Source organism: Hordeum vulgare, chromosome 4H (genome assembly GCF_904849725.1).
Source record: "Hordeum vulgare subsp. vulgare chromosome 4H, MorexV3_pseudomolecules_assembly, whole genome shotgun sequence".
Classification (NCBI taxonomy): Eukaryota; Viridiplantae; Streptophyta; class Magnoliopsida; order Poales; family Poaceae; genus Hordeum; species Hordeum vulgare.
This window is the reverse complement of record NC_058521.1, coordinates 329,383,938-329,402,709: the sequence shown is the minus strand read 5'-3', so window position 1 is coordinate 329,402,709 and position 18,772 is coordinate 329,383,938. Positions and strand designations below refer to the sequence as shown.

The 18,772-nt window shown below is 46.3% G+C and overlaps 1 protein-coding gene across 5 annotated transcripts in view; it reads left to right on the top strand.

Annotated features, from left to right (window-relative positions):
- Positions 1–18,251, top strand: part of LOC123448572 (protein S-acyltransferase 24) — a 36,073-nt gene extending 17,822 nt beyond the window's left edge. For 2 of the 5 annotated variants that reach the window (XM_045125519.1, XM_045125518.1), the window contains 5 exons: positions 13,144–13,218; positions 16,427–16,525; positions 17,102–17,180; positions 17,253–17,401; positions 17,775–18,251. In XM_045125519.1, coding sequence (XP_044981454.1) covers positions 13,144–13,218; positions 16,427–16,525; positions 17,102–17,180; positions 17,253–17,401; positions 17,775–17,963 — 591 coding nt within the window. In that variant the 3' untranslated portion in view covers positions 17,964–18,251. Of the gene's footprint in view, positions 1–13,143; positions 13,219–16,426; positions 16,526–16,914; positions 16,992–17,101; positions 17,181–17,252; positions 17,402–17,774 lie in introns of those variants that run through there. The other 3 variants (XM_045125521.1, XR_006631826.1, XM_045125520.1) reach the window with 3 other exon arrangements.
- The last annotated feature ends 521 nt before the right edge of the window (positions 18,252–18,772 follow it).

Below are 18,772 nucleotides of genomic sequence, written 5' to 3'. Positions count from 1 at the left end.
AAAAAGAGTTCAGACTGCAGAGTTCAAACTTATTATTGCAATTGGTACATAGTACTATTTAGGAAGAGAGAATCCATTTTTTAGTAGTAGTCAACACTCCAGCCAGGTTGATTTCCTCCTCTTAAGAAGGGAAGGCAAGCGTGCTTGCCTTGATTGTAAGGTGATACCTGGAGAGAGTGTTGTCCCTCGACACAAACTTGTGGTGTGTGACTTCCACTTTCAGATTCATGTCCAGCAGCTCGATTGCACCGATACGGATACGGATATCAGTATTGGGACAATAGGATACGTAAATTCGTCATTTTGAAAAAGTGCCAATACGGATACGTTGTACTATTTTTTTTCTTCAAAAAAAGGGTATAGAAGTAGGAGCCATTTGGTGTTGCCCCTCCAGGTGATTTCCAATTAGCAAATGAGCAGAAACTCTAGAGTAGCTACTCAAAGCATCATGACCACAATAATTACATTTTCACTTAGTGTTGCCCCTTTCAGATGATTTCTCTATGATTGTGACATGGCTCCACAATGGTGCCCTTAGATTTGTAGGTCCAGTAGGAGGTTCAGCTTGAGGAACCATGTGGAGGAGATCAGAAAATGAGATCTTCACAGATCAGAGGAGAAAGAAGAGGGGATGAGCTTGGCTGGGCATGAGAAAAGGAGAAGAGAAGTGTACATACCTGGCTGCGGTATTTAGCCACCAGCCGCCGCCTGTGTGAGCTTGGGAGGGAGGAAAGAAAACCAGGAGGAAAAGGATGGGGGCATTGGGGTCCTAGGGTTGCTGTCTGCCTCTTAACTGGGCTGAGTGGGCTCTTAGATGGGTTGGGTCGTATCCAAAACGAATCGAGAAAGTATCCTTCAAGTATCTGAATTGTTTTAAATCATTTATTCACCGATACGTATCGGGGGAGTGTCGGTATCGGATACGGTATCCGATACTGATTCGCTGGTCGCCTGAAGTATCGGTGCAATCGAGCCAGCAGGATAAACGAGTGAAAGTCGCTAGAACGAAGTGGTGGTGGCTTAAGGGGGAGGCAACTCAAGCTTTCAACAAGTAGGTTATTAAGGAGGGAGGAAGGAGGTGATGCAAACTATGTGGATGAAGATGGCGACTTGTGTTTGGAATGTGTCTTGAGAGGACTATGGGGTGACCAGGGGAAGTAGAAGCAGGTGAAACGGTGATGTTGAGAAGGCTATTATGGAGAAGAAATTCTATTTCATACCCCTAAACCTGGATAGGGGTGCGGATAACATAGAGAGTACAAGGTGGCAGACCGCAAAGCGAGCTGTGAGTGAAGCAAGGGGTCGGGCGTGTGACGTCCTTTACCAGAGTTTAAACATGAAAGAAGGCGGAACGGACATCTAGAAGATGACCAAGATCCGAGAGAGAGGAAGACGAGGATGTCATATCGACTTGCCTTGAAGGACAAGGAGATTAAGCACAGATCATGAGAATACTTTGATGTCATATCAACTTGTGGTGAAGGACAAGGAGATTAAGCATAGACATGAGAATACTTTGACAAGTTGTTCAATGGAGAGAATGAGAGCTCTACCATTGGGTTGGACAAGTCCACCGATGATACCAAAAGACGTTTTGTGCGATAGATCCAGGAGTATGAGGTCAGAGAGGCTTTAAAAAGAATGAAGGGAGGCAAGACGATGGGCCTTGATTATATTCCATTGCGGAGAGGATTTGGAGACATTGCGATATTATGGCTAACTAAGCTTTTCAACCCCATTTTTTGGTCAAACAAGATGCCCGAAGAATGGAGGCGGAGAATATTAGTACCAATCTTCAAGAATGAGGGGATGTTCACATTTGTGCTAATTACCATGGAATCCTATATACCTAAACAGTTGATCCCCACTAACTCATTTATCTTAACACGCCACTATGCCAACTCACCATGTCGTAATGCATGCCCCACTAACTTTAATTCTCTTAGCATCCAACTATGACAACTCGTGTGCCACTATGCATGGGAAAAGACCCACCATAACATGCATATAATCAAATGTAATAATCTATATGTACTTTAGTTTCAAGTCCCTCATTGCTAATTCAAATACTAAAGTTTCATACCGTCAAATCCCATAGAAATAACTGCATCCCATTCCGGCAACAACGTGCGGGGTATAATCTTTAGTTGAGCTAATGAGTAATACAATGAAGCTATGAGAGAGTCATTGAGCACCACTTAAGAAGAATGAAAAGCATGACCTAAAACCAGTTTAGGTTCATGCTTGGGAGGTTGACTATGTAAGCCATTTTCTTGGTGCGACAACTTATGGAGAGTTACAGGGAGCAAAAAGTGGACGTGCATATTGGTAGAGTTATAATATAAGTCATGTACCCTCTTGTATTTATTCCAATATATAAGGGGTTTCCTGCATATAGTCCATCACCTGTACATGTATATATACCGGCCTATGGCCTCATGGGAATACAAGTTGCTTTCCTAACATGGTATCAGAGCATTAGGTTTTCTTCTCGCACGCGCAACTCGTGCTCCTCGATCCATCCGTCCCGCTCGCCAGCCTCGTTTCGTGCTGCAGCCTCGTCCCGCACTCCCGCTCGCGTGGGCTTCTGGATCCATCCGATCTGGAGGGCGCACCCAGGGTCGAGCCGATCTCCAACTGCCCGATCTCCACAATGCACCGGATCTCCAGGTCCCTATTGGTTCCCGTCCCAGCCGGCAGTCCGTCCCGTCTCGATCTGGAGCGCACCAGCCCTGCTTCTTCCTGCTGGATCGAACCAGCCAACACGATCTGGAGCGCACCAGCCCCGCTTCTTCCTGCTGGATCGAACCAGCCAACAGTTGCGCTCCATATATTGGAGCCTGCTGGATCCGATCTGACCAGCAGCCAGCCCCTGCGCCCAGATCTCCGCCGGATTGCTGCTTGCTGGATCCCGTCGCCACCAACTTCTGATCTCGTCGCCCGGATTCTCCTGTCTCGACGTGATCTCTAAAAAAAATAAATCAAAATAAATAAATAATATGTCTGCTGCATCCGGCTACGTTGCCGTTCCTCGTTGTCCGGTGATTTTGATGGCACTAACTACACCGAGTTCATTGGCTTCATGCGCATTCACATGCGTGGCATCCGCCTATGGGGTTTTCTTTCTGGCGAGGTCTGCTGTCCGCCATGTCCGGTTCCTCCCGTGGCTCCCACTCCGCCAACCCCACCGGCTCTTCCTGCGGATGCTCCTCAGGCCGCAAAGGATGCGACTAAGCTTGCTGATGAGGCCACTGTGAGTGCTTATGATGAGAAGGTCTTGGCTTATGAGGAGGCTCTTCAGACGTATCATGGTGCTCTGTCTGCTTACACGCAGTGGCTTGATGATGATGCTCGTGCTGCAGCTGTTCTCACTGCTAGCGTTCTGCCTCAGTTTGCCTCTGAGTTTCTGGGCCTTCCTACTGTGTTTGAGATGTGGACTCGACTTCGTCAGCGCTATGAGCCCTCTGGTGATGCCTTATACCTCTCTATGGTCCGTTAGGAGCATGCTCTTCAGCAGGGTGACTCTCCTGTTGATGACTTCTATGCATAGAGTTCTGCTATCTGGCGCCAGCTTGATTCTCTCCGCAGTGCTGGTTGTCGTACTTGCCCCTGTTGCCAGGCTGTCCAGGCCGATTTGGAGTTTCATCGCGTCTACGAGTTCCTGTCTCGGCTCCGTAAGGAGTTTGAGCCCCGGCGTGCTCAGTTGTTTGCTCGTGGCCGTATCTCTCTCATGGAGGCTCTTTCTGAGATTCGTGCTGAGGAGACTCGCTTACGTGGTGCTGGTTTGCTGGAGGTTCCCTCGGTACTCGCTGCTCGGGCTACTTCTAAGCCATCTGCTGCACCGACCCCTTCTCGCTCGAGTACTCCGCCGCTCTTGCCCACACCTTCTGGGGGCTCAGGTCGTCCCCGTCCAAATTGTGGCTACTGCAACAATGATGGTCATATTGAGTCCAACTGCTACACGAAGAAGAAACACTTGCGCAAGGCGCGCTCATCATCTACAGAGACCTCGTCATCTACCTCGACAGCTTCAGCCATCGCTTTGACTGAGCAGAATATTCTGAGACTTAAGCGTCTGCTCGTTGCTTCGGGTTCTTCCTCGACGGGTACTGCTGGTTCTGTGACTGAGGCTTCCCGCACTGAGCAACCACCTTCTACACAGTCAGGTACATCCCCATGGGTTATGGACTCTGGAGCTTCCTTCCATATGACTTCTAATTCTTCCACTCTGTCCTCTCTTCGATCACTTGATTCTCCTGTTCATGTCCTCACCGCTGATGGTACTCCCCTTCCTGTCGTTAGTAGATGCACTCTTACCACTCCTTATTCTGTTCCTGATGTTGCTCATGTTCCTTGACTTACCATGAATCTGTTTTCCGCTGGTCAACTTGCTGATTCTGGTTGTCGTGTCATCCTTGACCTTGACTCTTGTTCTGTCCAGGACCGTCGCACGCACACTCTGGTTGGGGCTGGTCCTCACCGCCGTGATTCTGAGGGTCTTTCGGAGTTGGACTGGCTTCATGTTCCTTCCGCTGCCCACTCTATCGCCAGTTCTTCCGCTTTGGTCGCCTCGGCTACTGGTTCCTTCCAGCAGTGGCATCATCGACTTGGTCATCTATGTGGTTCTCGTTTATCTTCGTTAGTTCGTCAAGGTCTTCTGGGGTCTGTCTCAGGAGATGCCTCTTTAGAGTGTCAGGGTTGTCGTCTTGGCAAGCAGATTCAGTTACCATATCCATATAGTGAGTCAGTGTCTAAGTGTCCTTTTGATTAATTCATTCCGATGTATGGGGTCCGGCTCCCTTTGCATCGAAAGGGGGTCATAAATACTATATTATTTTCATAGATGACTTCTCTCGTTACACATGGCTTATTTCATGACTTCTCGTAGTGAGATGCTGTCCATTTATAAGCGTTTTGCTGCCATGGTTCATACTCAGTTCTCTTCTCCCATTCCTGTGTTTCGTGCTGACTCCGCTGGCGAGTATATCTCTAAGATGTTGCGTGGTGTTCTTGCTGAGCAAGGGACTCTCTCTCAATTCTCTTGTCCTGGTGCTCACGCTCAGAATGGTGTGGCTGAGCGCAAGCATCGTCATCTTCTTGAGACGGCTCGTGCATTGATGATTGCTGCCTCTCTCCCGCCTCATTTTTGGGCTGAGGCCGTCTCCACCTCCACCTATCTCATCAATTTTCAGCCTTCCGCTGCTCTACAGGGTGGTGTTCCTTTCGAGCGTCTTTTTGCTCGTTCTCCCGATTATTCAATGCTTTGCTTGTTTGGTTGTGTTTGCTATGTTCTTCTTGCCCCCCGCGAACGCCTAGTCTGTTGAGTGTGTCTTCTTAGGCTATAGTGATGAGCATAAGGGCTATTGTTGTTGGGATCCTATCGGTCGTCGGATGCGTATCTCTCGGGATGTGACTTTTGATGAGTCTCGTCCCTTCTACCCACGCCCATCGTCCTCGACTTTTTCAGTGGAGGATGTCTCTTTTCTCACTTCTCCTGATACACCTATCACACCCGTCGAGCCTTTGCCTACTCGTTCCGCTCCCTCTGCTTCTCCACCTCCAGTCGATTTGTCGCCACAATCTTCCACGGTCTCCTCGTCTAGCATGTCACCGGATTCTACACCTTCATCTCCGGTGACTTCTTCGTCGCCACTCCCCGATTCTATTTTGGCGACTCCTCCTTCCATTGTTCCATCTTTTCCTCAGTGTTACACTTGTCGTTCACGTTCTGTGGATGCCCCTGTGGATGTGTCGTCATCCTCGTCTCAGCCTACTTATGGCTTGCGTTCTCGTCCTCGTCCGCCTGTTGATCGCTTTGGATTTTCCATTGCTGGAGCTGCTGTTCTTGAGCCGACTACTTATCATCAGGCTGTTGTTCATCCTGAATGGCAGTTTGCGATGGCTGAGGAGATTGCTGCTCTTGAACGCACTGGTACGTGGGATCTTGTTTCCGTTCCTCCCGGAGTCCGTCCCATCACTTGTAAGTGGGTCTACAAGGTAAAGACTCGCTCCGATGGTTCTCTTGAACGTCACAAAGCTCGTCTTGTAGCTCGTGGTTTTCAGCAGGAGCATGGTCGTGATTATGACGAGACTTTTGCTCCTGTAGCTCATATGACCACTGTTCGTACACTTCTTGCCGTGGCCTCTACACGCCACTGGTCTATCTCTCAGCTTGATGTTAAGAATGCTTTTCTTAATGGTGAGCTGCGTGAGGAGGTGTACATGCAGCCTCCACCTGGGTATTCTGTTCCTGATGGCATGGTATGTCGTCTTCGTCGCTCTCTCTATGGCCTTAAGCAAGCCCCCCGCGCTTGGTTTGAGCGTTTTGCCTCTGTGGTGACTGCCGCTGGTTTTTCACCGAGTGTTCATGATCCAGCATTGTTTAATCCGCCTTTCTCCTCGTGGTCGGACTCTTCTTCTCTATGTTGATGACATGGTCATCACTAGGGATGACCCCAAGTATATTGCCTTTGTCAAGGCCCGTCTTAGTGAGCAGTTCCTTATGTCTGATCTTGGACCTCTTCGCTACTTTTTTGGGATTGAAGTCTCTTCTACCTCTGATGGCTTCTTTATATCCCAGGAAAAGTATATCCAGGATCTTCTTGCTCGTGCTGCTCTTACTGATGAGTGCATTGTTGAGACTCCTATGGAGCTCAATGTTCACCTCTCTGCTACTGATGGTGATCCCCTGCCTGACCCGACGCGCTATCGTCATCTTGTTGGCAGTCTTGTTTATCTATCTTTGTTTATCTAGCTGTCTCTCGTCCAGATATCTCTTATCCGGTTCATATTCCGAGTCAGTTTGTCTGTACTCCCACATCGGTTCACTATAGTCATCTCCTCCGTGTTCTCCGATACCTTCGGGGCACGATCTCTCACCGTCTATTCTTTCCTCGCTCCAGTTCTTTACAGCTTCAGGCCTATTCGGATGCTACGTGGGCTAGTGATCCTTTAGATCGCCGTTCACTTTCTGCTTACTGTGTTTTTCTTGGTGGTTCTCTCATTGCCTGGAAGACGAAGAAACAGATTGCAGTTTCCCGTTCGAGTGCAGAGGCTGAGTTGCGAGCGATGACTCTTTTGACGGCAGAGGTGACTTGGTTACGGTGGTTACTTCAGGATTTTGGTGTTTCTGTCACTACACCGACTCTGCTCTTATCTGACAATACATGTGCTATTAGCATTGCGCGCGATCCTGTGAAGCATGAGCTCACCAAGCATATTGGTGTTGATGCTTTCTATGTGCGCGCTGCTGTGCAGGATCAGGTTGTTGCTCTTCAGTATGTGCCTTCCGAGTTACAGTTGGCGGATTTCCTGACGAAGGCCCAGACTAGAGCACAACATGGCTTTTATCTCTCCAAACTCAGTGTTGTTCATCCACCATGAGTTTGAAGCATAGAAAGCATCAACAACGCGCACATAGAAAGCATCAACACCAATATGCTTGGTGAGCTCATGCTTCACAGGATCGCTCGCAATGCTAATAGCACCTGTACTGTCAGATAATAGCAAAGTAGGTGTAGTGTTAGAAACATCAAAATTTTGAAGTAACCACCGTAACCAAGTCACCTCAGCCGTCAAAAGAGCCATAACTCGCAACTCAGCCTTTGCAATCGAACGGGAAACTGTAGTTTGTTTCTTCGTCTTCCAGGCAATGAGAGAACCACCAAGAAAAACAGAGTAAGCAGAAAGTGAACGGCGATCTGAGGGATCACTAGCCCATGTAGCATCCGAATAGGCCTGAAGCTGTAAAGAACTGGAGCGGGGAAAGAGTAGACGGTGAGAGATCGTGCCCCAAAGATATTGGAGAACATGAAGGAGGTGACTATAGTGAACCGAAGTGGGAGTAGAGACAAACTTACTGAGAATATGAACCGGATAAGAGATATCCGGACAAGTGACAACCATGCGCGAGGGGCTTGCTTAAGTCCATAGAGAGAGCGACGAAGATGACATACCATGCCACCAGGAACAGAATACCCAGGTGGTGGCTGCATGTAGACCTCCTCACTCAACTCACCATTAAGAAATACATTCTTAACATCAAGCTGATATACAGACCAGTGGCGTCCAGAGGCCACGACAAGAAGTGTATGAACAGTGGTCATATGAGCCTCAGGAGCAAAAGTCTCGTCGTAATCAAGACCATGCTCCTGTTGAAAGCCACGAGCCACAAGACGAGCTTTGCAACGCTCAAGAGAACCATCGGAGCGAGTCTTAACCTTGTAGACCCATTTACAAGTGATGGGACGAACACATGGAGGAGGAGAAACAAGATCCCATGTATCGGTGCGTTCAAGAGCAGCAATCTCCTCTGACATCGCAAACTGCCATTCAGGATTAACAATAGTCTGATGATAAGAAGTCGGCTCAAGAACAGCAGCACCAGCGGTGGAAAAACCAAGGCGATCAACAGGCGGAAGCGGACGAGGACGCAAGCCATAGGTAGGCTGAGATGAAGAGGACGACACATCAGTAGACGCATCCATATTACGTGAACGACGAGTATAATACTCCCTCCATTCCTTTATGTAAGGTGTATTATTTCCGACACGGTGACCAAGGCACATAATTATACACATGTTAACACGAAATTAACCTTGGCAAAATCATTGATTAGTGGCAACAAAATCATTTAGGCTAGGAAAGTAAGAGATACACACAATCATAAGAGAGATTCTTTCCTTTTTTTCTCTTTACAAGAAGAGATGCATGCAATCAGGGAAGAGATACTTTCCTTTTTTTGAAGGGCTAATGACGGAATTATATGGAATTAGAAGAAATGCACCTTACATTGTGGAATTTTATCGAAAAACAAATACACCTTATATAAAGGTACGGAGGGAGTATTGAGGAAAAGACGGGAGAATACAAGGAGTCTCCGGAATAGGCGAGGGTGACGGAGAAGACATCGGGGATCAAGGTGCAGAATCCTGTGATAAGCGAGGTGTGGACACAATGGGAGATGATGCCGTCGAATCTGTAACAGTCGGAGAAGCATGGACAGTAGGACGGACGGGCAAGGGCTCAACGGGAGTGATAGGTGTGTCAGGAAAAGTGAGGAAGATATATCTTACACTACAAAGGTCGAGGAAGATGGACGCGGGTAGAAGGGACGAGGCTCATCAAAAGACACATCCCGAGAAAACGCATACGACAACCGACAGGATCCCAACAACGATAGCCCTTATGCTCATCAATATAACCTAAGAAGACACACTCAACTGACTAAGCAGTTTGGTGCGTTCACGAGGGACAAGAACATAGCAAACGCAACCAAACAAACGAAGCGCCGAGTAATCGGAAGAACGATCAAAGAGACGCTCGAAAGGAACGCCATCCTGCAAAGCAGTGGACGGCTGAAGGTTAATGAGATACGTGGAAGTGGAGACAACCTCAACGCAAAAGTGAGGCGGAAGAGAGGCAGCGATCATCATTGCACGAGCCGTCTCAAGAAGGTGACGATGCTTGCGCTCAGCCACGCCACGAGAACTGAGCAAGAGTACCCTGCTTAGCGAGAAATCCACGCAACATCTTGGAGATATACTCTCCAGCAGAGTTAGCACGAAACACACGAATAGGCATAGAGAACCGAGTGTGAACCATGACAGCAAAACGCTTATAGATAGATAATACCTCACTACGTGAAGACATGAAATATATCCACGTGTGTCGAGAGAAATCATCGCTACTATATTTTCTTTATAGATATAAGCCTTGAGCTGAAGCTTAGATTGGGGTTTTTGTTTTTTCTACTTTGAACCAGAGAGGGGCCAGTTGACTGGGCTTGGCATTGATGCTAGCCACCTAATCTCAGAGTTTCGGAGAAAGGGTTTGGGTTTAGCTAAGGTTAGGAGGGGTTTTACCCATCTGTCAGAAGGTGCTCGACAGTGGTTTGGGGTGGTTGCACCCCACGACTGGCTCTGCAACTTAACAGGATTGAGTTTGGCCCTAAAACAAGGGGTTTCACCAAGTTTGAGCTCCAATGGACAAGTTTAGCTTTGTAAACTTGAAAACTTTACCAAATGACCAGATCTGTTTCTTCCAAAGAGAGTATGGGCAAAACAAGTCCCACAAATCCCATTTTTGGCGTGGAGTCCTCATTTGAGATATTAGACACTCCTGCAAAGTTTCAGCTCCAAAGGACAAACTTTGCTATGTAGAGTTGCACTAACTTCTTACTGGCCAGAAGGGGTTTTGCAACTATTTGGTGTCCTTAATCACCTTGGATCAAGGTGAAAGTTTATATGGGCACCAAATATGGCTTAGGGATACCACTGGAATTTTCTAGGAATTTATTGAGAATATTTCTTTTGGAAATATTTCAAAAGGTCAAAACAGACAGAAAGGGTTTTCAGGGTTTTACTCAAATAATAATAATATAAATAGGGATTGAAAATCTTATGTATGGAAAATATATGTCCTTCTGATCATTTCTAAATTTTCTCAGATTTTTCTAACAGAAAAGTATTTTTCCATATAGGAATACCAATGGACATGCAAATAAATTAGGAAAATAATTCATAAAATAATTATTTTATGATTTTGGTGAACTAAAATGGTGCTAGAACCAGATCACCAACTTTGGGGTAAGAACACTCCTTGCCATCAAGGACTTGTAGTGCAACCCAAAGCAGGGTTTTGCTTTAACCAGAAATAAGAAAAAGGGTTTTGAAAATAATTAAGTCATGAGAAATGTGGTTTGTGATATCATATAATCAAGCATACAAGCATACAATGACAATCATGACACTCACAACATTAGTTTTGAAGAAGTTATTATAAACTCAGATTTTTTTAAATTACAGAAAAAGTGATAGTGAAAACAGGGTGTGACACGGGGGAAAAGAGCAGGCGTCGAGGGTCAGCAGTGACGAGCGACGGCCACGGAGGAGCGGCGGCACAAAGCGGATCAACAACACGAGTTGCGACGTGCAAAGAATTGACCTAGCTCTAATACTATGTTAGGAAAATATGCAACTTGTATTTTCAGGAGGCCATAGACCAGTATATATACATGTACATGTGTAGAATATGCAGGAAACCCCTTATACAATGGGGTAAATACGAAAGGTTACATGTACTCTTAACAGTGCCAGCATTATGTGCGCATGGCTAGGCCAGATCCTTGAGCCTGTGAGTTGTCTAGTTATTAGAATTGTCAAGATAGGAAAAAATCAGAGTTTGGTAGGAAAGAATCGAAGTTTGTTAGGGAACGTTCAGAATGTTGCTAGGAAAGGGTCTTATCCAACCTGGGGATTGTTAGGAAGTATTAGTATTAGTCTAGGAGTCCTTATTAGTCTATGTTTACTTTCCTTGCACCTCAAGTCATGTGTAGTATATATATATGCCCCTTGGGCCTTCAATAAAGATAAGTTGCTTTCCTAACATGGTATTAAAGCTTAGGTTATTTTTTTCGGGCGCCGCAACTCGTCCTCCCGATTCAATCTTCTATTCCGCCGCCGCTGCCTTCTCTCGCTGGCCATTGCTATCTTCACCGATCGCGCCCTCACCTGCCCGCTCGCTAGCTCCAGATCTTGCGGAGGGAGGCAAGAGGCTTCTTCCTCCTGCTCCCGCCGGATCCCGCTGCAGTCCCTGCCATCAGTCTTCAGGATCCCGCCGCAGGCCCGCTCTCTCCTGGATCCAGCCGCTCCAGGTCGCGCCGCCCCATCTCCCGCCGCTCCACGCTGCCGGATTTGCAGAGCGCCGCCGTCGATTCATCTGCCGCAGCTCTGATCTAGTTGCTGCTCGTTCCAATTTGGCTGACACTATCTCCTTCACGCCCTTCTAGTGCTTGCCAGCTGCTCCACGCGTGGCTCTCCCTACTTGCTGCTGATCATGTTGATTGGGTCTGCGTGCTGCTGTTTTGCTGTTTGGGCTGCCGCTCATCCGTGCAACTCTCCTGCTCCTATCTTGTGTTGCTTGCCTACATGCTTGCTGCTTCGTGTGTTAGCTCTTTCTCGTAGCTACTTCCGCTGCCAGCATCCCTAGTCTAGTTTTTTTTTGGGTTTTCCGCTGCGTCCACCAAATCCGTTGATATTTTGTGTTTTCTCATGCCATGCGAGTCCACCATACCTTAGTCCGTCGGCCTTTTCTTTGGTCCTGATCCTTTCTATGCAACTTTTGTGGCCTATTTGCCCTTGTTATTTCCTATAGGATTTTTTGGACTTCTTTTGCATTGTCGATCTACGTCCATCGTGTCTTATCCGCCGAGCTTCTTTCGCGGACGGTTGTCGTGGACTATGATTTTCCACGCAATGCTTTATTCTCTTAATGTGCCATCTTCTTTTGACAACCCATCTTCTCTTGATACTTATGTTGTATCTTCAAGTGATGCGGTGGCTTCCTCTTGATGTGCCATCTTCTTTTGACAACCCATCTTCTCTTGATACTTATGTTGTATCTTCAAGTGATGCGGTGTCTTCCTCTTGACGTGCCATCTTCTTTTGACAACCCATCTTCTCTTGATACTTATCTTGTATCTTCAAGTGATGCGGTGTCTACCTCTGATGTGCCATCTCTTCGTTATCTCCTTCGGCGACTCGACAAGTTTTGAAGACTCTTCATGCTACGACGACACTCTCAAGACGCGGATTTGGATTATCATTTTTTTTAGTATTACACTTCTTCAAATGCAATGCTATTGCATACGCCTTGCATTTGAGGGGGGGGGGGGTGTTAGGAAGTATTAGTATTAGTCTAGGAGTCCTTATTAGTCTATGTTTACTTTCCTTGCACCTCAAGTCATGTGTAATATATATATGTCCCTTGGGCCTTCAATAAAGATAAGTTGCTTTCCTAACAGAGATCAAGTAGCTGTTGTCCATATACTGGACAGCCGTGTATATGCCTTACGGGCATCAATCAATATATGAGCAAAAACCAGAAAACGGAGGTTCACCTCCACCAACCCTCTCGCCCAACTCTCTCCACGCTACGACACAGCAGCCTCCTCACGACTACGCCCTCCGGAGCTTGGGTCGTGACACTAGATGCCATCTGAGAAGTAGATTATTTTCGCTTGCATTTTTCTCTGGCAACGTGAACATCTGTACTGAACATTTTGTACTCAGCACTCACGTCATATTCTTAGGGACTTCTCTTTAGTATCTTAAAGATCATTACTGAACTGTGTTATACTTGCAGGAACTACTCATGGGGATTGATCTTAGTTCTTCTACCTTTACAGGCAATTGGTCTCAGCTATGCCCTACTTGCAAGGTATTATAATGTTGTAGTTCACTTCCATTTTCACTTTTCTTTTCTTTTCTACTCTTTTCTCTTGGATATTCATATTGACATGCCATTACAACAACAACAACCAAGCCTTTCAGTCCCAAACAAGTTGGGGTAGGCTAGAGTTGAAACCCATAAGATCTCGAAGCCAAGTCATGGCTCTGGAACGTGGATAGCTAACTTCCATGCACCCCTGTCCATGGCTAAGTCTTTGTCGATATTCCAAACCTTCAGGTCTCTCTTAACGGACTCCTCCCATGTCAAGTTTGGTCTACCACGACCCCTCTTAACATTCTCAGCATGCTTTATCCGTCCGCTATGCACCGGCGCTTTCGGTGGCCTCCGTTGAATATGTCCAAACCATCTGAGACGATGCTGGACCAGCTTCTCTTCAATTGGTGCTACCCCAAGTCTCTCTCGTATATCGTCATTCCGTACCCGATCCTTCCTTGTGTGGCCACATATCCATCTCAACATGCGCATCTCTGCTATGCTACACCTAACTGTTGGATATGTCGTCTCTTGGTTGGCCAACACTCCGCGCCATACAACATCGCAGGTCGGATAGCTGTCCTATAAAACCTGCCTTTTAGCTTTTGTGGCACTCTCTTGTCACAGAGTACGCCAGAAGCTTGGCGCCACTTCATCCACCCAGCCTTGATTCGGTGGCCCACGTCTTCATCGATATCGCCATCCTTCTGCAACGTGGACCCCAAATATCGAAACGTGTCTCTCTCCGGTACCACCTGCCCACCAAGGCTAACCTCTCCATCCTCGTGCCTAGTAGCACTAAAACTGCACCTCATGTATTCAGTTTTAGTTCTACTAAGCCTAAAACCTTTCGATTCTAGAGTCCGCCTCCATAACTCTAACTTTCTATTAACCCCCGTTCGGCTATCATCGACTAGCACCACATCATCCGCAAAGAGCATACACCATGGGATATCTCCTTGTATATCCCTTGTGACCTCATCCATCACCAAATCAAAAAGATAAGGGCTCAAAGCTGACCCTTGGTGTAGCCCTATTCTAATTGGAAAGTCATCGGTGTAGCCATCACTTGTTCGAACACTTCTCACAACATTATCATACATATCCTTGATGAGGGTAATGTACTTTATTGGGACTTTGTGTTTCTCCAAGGCCCACCACATGACATTCCCAGGTATCTTATCATAGGCCTTCTCCAAATCAATGAACACCATATGAAGGTCCTTCTTTTGGTCCCTGTATCTCTCCATCAGCTGTCGTACCAAGAAGATGGCTTCCATGGTAGACCTCCCAGGCATGAAACCAAATTGGTTTTTGGTCACGCTTGTCAACCTTCTTAAGCGGTGTTCAATGACTCTCTCCCATAGCTTCATAGTATGGCTCATCAGCTTGATTCCGCGGTAATTAGTACAACTTCGAACATCCCCCTTGTTCTTAAAGATTGGTACTAAAATACTCCGCCTCCATTCTTCGGGCATCTTGTTTGACCGAAAAACGAGCTTGAAAAGCTTAGTTAGCCATACTATCGCTATGTCTCCAAGGCCTCTCCACACCTCGTTGGGGATACCATCAGGACCCATCGCCTTGCCTACTTTCATCCTTTTTAACGCCTCCTTAACCTCACACTCCTGGATACGTCGCACAAAGCACATGCTGGTATCATCAAAGGAGTCGTCTAGCTCAATGGTAGAGCTGTCAACCTCTCCATTGTAAAGGTTGTCAAAGTACTCCCGCCATCTACGCTTGATCGCCTCATCCTTCACAAGAAGCTGATCATCTCCGTCCTTGATGCATTTGAGTTCGCCGACATCCCTCGTCTTCCTCTCCCTAATCTTGGCCATCTTATAGATGTCCCTTTCGCCTTCCTTAGTGTTTAAACGTTGGTAGAGGTCCTCATACGCCCGACCTCTCGTTTCACTCACCGCCCGCTTTGCAGCCTTCTTTGCCACCTTATACTTCTCCATGTTAGCTGCACTCCTGTCCAGATATAGGCATCTGAAACAGTCCTTCTCCCTAATAACCTTCTGGACCTCATCGTTCCACCACCAGGTGTCCTTAGCTTCCCTTCTACTTCCCTTGGTCACCCCAAACTCCTCTACAACGACCTTCCGCAAGAAGGTCGCCATACTCGTCCACATCAAGTTTGCATCGCCTCCTTCCTCCCAAGGGCCCTCCTTAATGACCCTCTCCCTGAAAGCCTGGGATGCCTCCCCCTTGAGCTTCCACCACTTCGTTCTAGCGACTTTGGCGCGCTTATCCCGTTGGACATGAATCCTAAGGGCTTGTTCGGTTCTTGGAGAATTGAAGGGGTTGGGAAGGGATTGGAAGGGATTAAATCCCCTACAAGTCAAATTCCACCTTAATCCCCTCCAATCCTCTTCAATCCCCTCCTGGCTGGGATTAACCGAACAAGGCCTAAAGCGGAAGTCAGCAACCACAAGCTTATGTTGAGGGACAACACTCTCTCCAGGTATCGCTTTACAATCAATGCAAGCGCGTCTGTCTTCTCTTCTAGAGAGGACAAAATCAATCTGGCTAGAGTGTAGACCACTACTGAACGTCACTAGATGGGATTCTCTCTTCCTAAAGAGGGTGTTAGCTACAACCATGTCGTAGGCTAGAGCGAAGCTCAGGACATCTTCTCCTTCTTGGTTCCTGATGCCATAGCCAAAGCCCCCATGCACCCTTTCAAAACCTGTGTTAGATGTACCCACATGGCCATTGAGGTCTCCTCCTATGAAGAGCTTCTCACCAATAGGTACACTCCTAACCAAGTCCTCCAGGCCTTCCCAGAACTCCCTCTTGGTGCTCTCATTGTGGCCTACTTGCGGGGCATACGCGTTGATAACATTGAGGACTAAGTCCCCAACTACCAGCTTGACAAGGATCATCCGGTCCCCTTGCCTCTTAACGTCCACAACTCCATCCCTAAGGCTCTTGTTGACCAAGATGCCTACTCCATTCTTGTTTGACGTTGTCCCCGTGTACCACAACTTGAAGCCGGTATCCTCCACCTCCTTCGCCTTTTGTCCCTTCCATTTGGTTTCTTGGACACATAGGACCATATTGACACGCCATTGTATTTTTAAAATGTATCATGTTAACCATAGCTACATAAGGCTCTTCATTGTTTTTCTTATGTCATTGATGCCATTACACCTTATTGTTACCAGACTAATTTTTTAGTAATTGTACTTACCAGATAGTTCGCCCTGTGCGCTCCAAACACTGTCCAATTTGTAAGCAGTGTGTTGAACAGTTTGACCATCACTGCCCCTGGATATCAAATTGTGTTGGGAAGGTAAGATGTGGATATGTCGATCTTGAATCTAGTTAAAGTTTTCAACTTTACTATATCTTCTACTCTCTCCGTCCCAAATAAGTGTCAAAGTTGAGACACTTATTTTGGGACGGAGGAAGTATTTGAATAGGAAACTTCACATTGCGCTGTACAAGTGGTAGTTGCAAATTATTCAAGTAAGTTAACCATAACGTATTTTACTCTTAGCTAGTGCTTTTCCATCATCCAATTATTGCATGAAATGCTTCATTTTAAGTTACGGAGCCAAATGTACCTGACGTGCTGTTCCAGCCGTAGCAAGAAATATTCTCGGAATGTCTCATTGACTAATTATTAGGGGGCACTAGTTTTGTGTGTTGATGCGTCGTGCTGCTTGTTGTTTTTTGTAGACTGTGGAAATTACTGCTTTGCTATAGCTGGGGATTATGGAGTTCATTTTCAAATACGACTGCAGTTGATATTCAAAGTGCCTCCTTTTTTGAACTTAAAATAAAGAATATGCATGCCTTATGTTCAACTGTATTTTGCATCAGATCTTATGGATCTCCGTATGACTAACATGTGTTTTGTTTATAGAGAAATAAGTGGGACTTTTTGGTATTTCTTTGTATGGGGATAGCTACAACCCTTCTCGGTGCTGCCGTTGGATTCCACAGTAAGGAGACATAGTGAACATACGTTCATTCCTTTAATAGTGTAGTAACAGTTCATGGACATCTGACGACAGGACTTTGGACCGAGCCCATTATATTGTCATCTTCTGAGTCGTGGACTCACTTCATGGTGACAAAACATCCTGGTGCTGTACTGTTCATGTTCATGGATATTTTCTTATTAACTGGAGCTCTTATTTTGACGGTAGCACAAGCAGTAATGGTAAGCTGTCATGTTGACTGATTGCTTAGGACTTTGCTGCAATATTGGTTTGTCATGCCGACTTGTTCCATACTTTAATTTTGCATGTGATGGGTTAGAAAAAAACTCGGTTGTGAAATGGAAGTTATATTTGCCTGCATGCATTGTTGTATTATTATGGTCTGACATTTTCTACAATGGGAATAGCAAAGAAACACAAGCGCATGACTTGTATTTTGCCTGCAACACTTCCAACCTTGCTATATGGTTCATCGCAAGAGAATATCTGCTCAGTCCCATATTGATACTCCCATTTGTCCCCGATATGCTAGAAAGACCAAGACGGAACACCGCCAGGCTTTTCATAACATGCACTTAACCATGTTTGATGCAGATAGCCAGGAATCTCACAACTAACGAGGCCGCAAATCAGTCGCGCTACACTTATCTTCGTGGGCCTGATGGACGCTTCAGGAATCCTTATAACCAAGACTGGCAGAAGAACTGCGGCTATTTTCTTGTTAATGGCTACAACAACGACGAGGAGGCTGCATGGCCAACCCTTCAACAGACAGTAGAGTGAAGCTATGGTTCCTTGCTAGACCATGCTGGCTGTGCAAGTGTAGAAATGGGATGATTTTCGTGCATCGAGTTGATGAGGATGGTTGTGTCAGTTGTAAAATCTAACGGCCTGGAATTTGAGTAGTCGTTTACAACAAAAGTAAGTACCAACATGCATATTTTTCAGACACAGCTCCAATCTAGACTCTATCCATCCCTATTTAGATGCTGTGAATATTCTCATCTTCCAGTGAGAAACTGAATTGCTGTGATATTTTTACTGCTATTGATATGAAATTTCTCTTCATCACGTGCCAAAATTGTGATCATAAATGGCTTGAGATGCCCTTTCTAATCGCTTGCAGGTTGTTACTGCGTGTGGGCAATTTTCTTGTTTGATCCGAGATAATTGCACGTATAGATGTTGAGAAGTGATCTAATACGGTCGTGATTTTTGCCACACATGTGGCATCTAAGAGCAACTCTAGCAGACTCCGCATAATGCCGGTCCGCAAAATGCATTTGCAGTTCGCTTAAAACCACTTTTGCGGGGTGGCACAGATGCAGACTCTCAAACAGATCCGTATAAAAGTATATTCGTCGAATATGCTTTTTTACGGGTCGGTGTCTGCGGGTTCTGCTCGGGCTTCATCGCGACGACCCGTAAATAAAAAACTGTAAATCTCGCATTTGACATAGGGTTTGGCAAACAAGTTCAAATTCAAACGAAATAAACAGTTTACGCGTAAATAAAAGCAAAGTTCATTACGCAAAAGAGGGTGCAAAGGTTTGCGTCCATGTCCGACATCATCTTGGGGGTCGATCTTCACT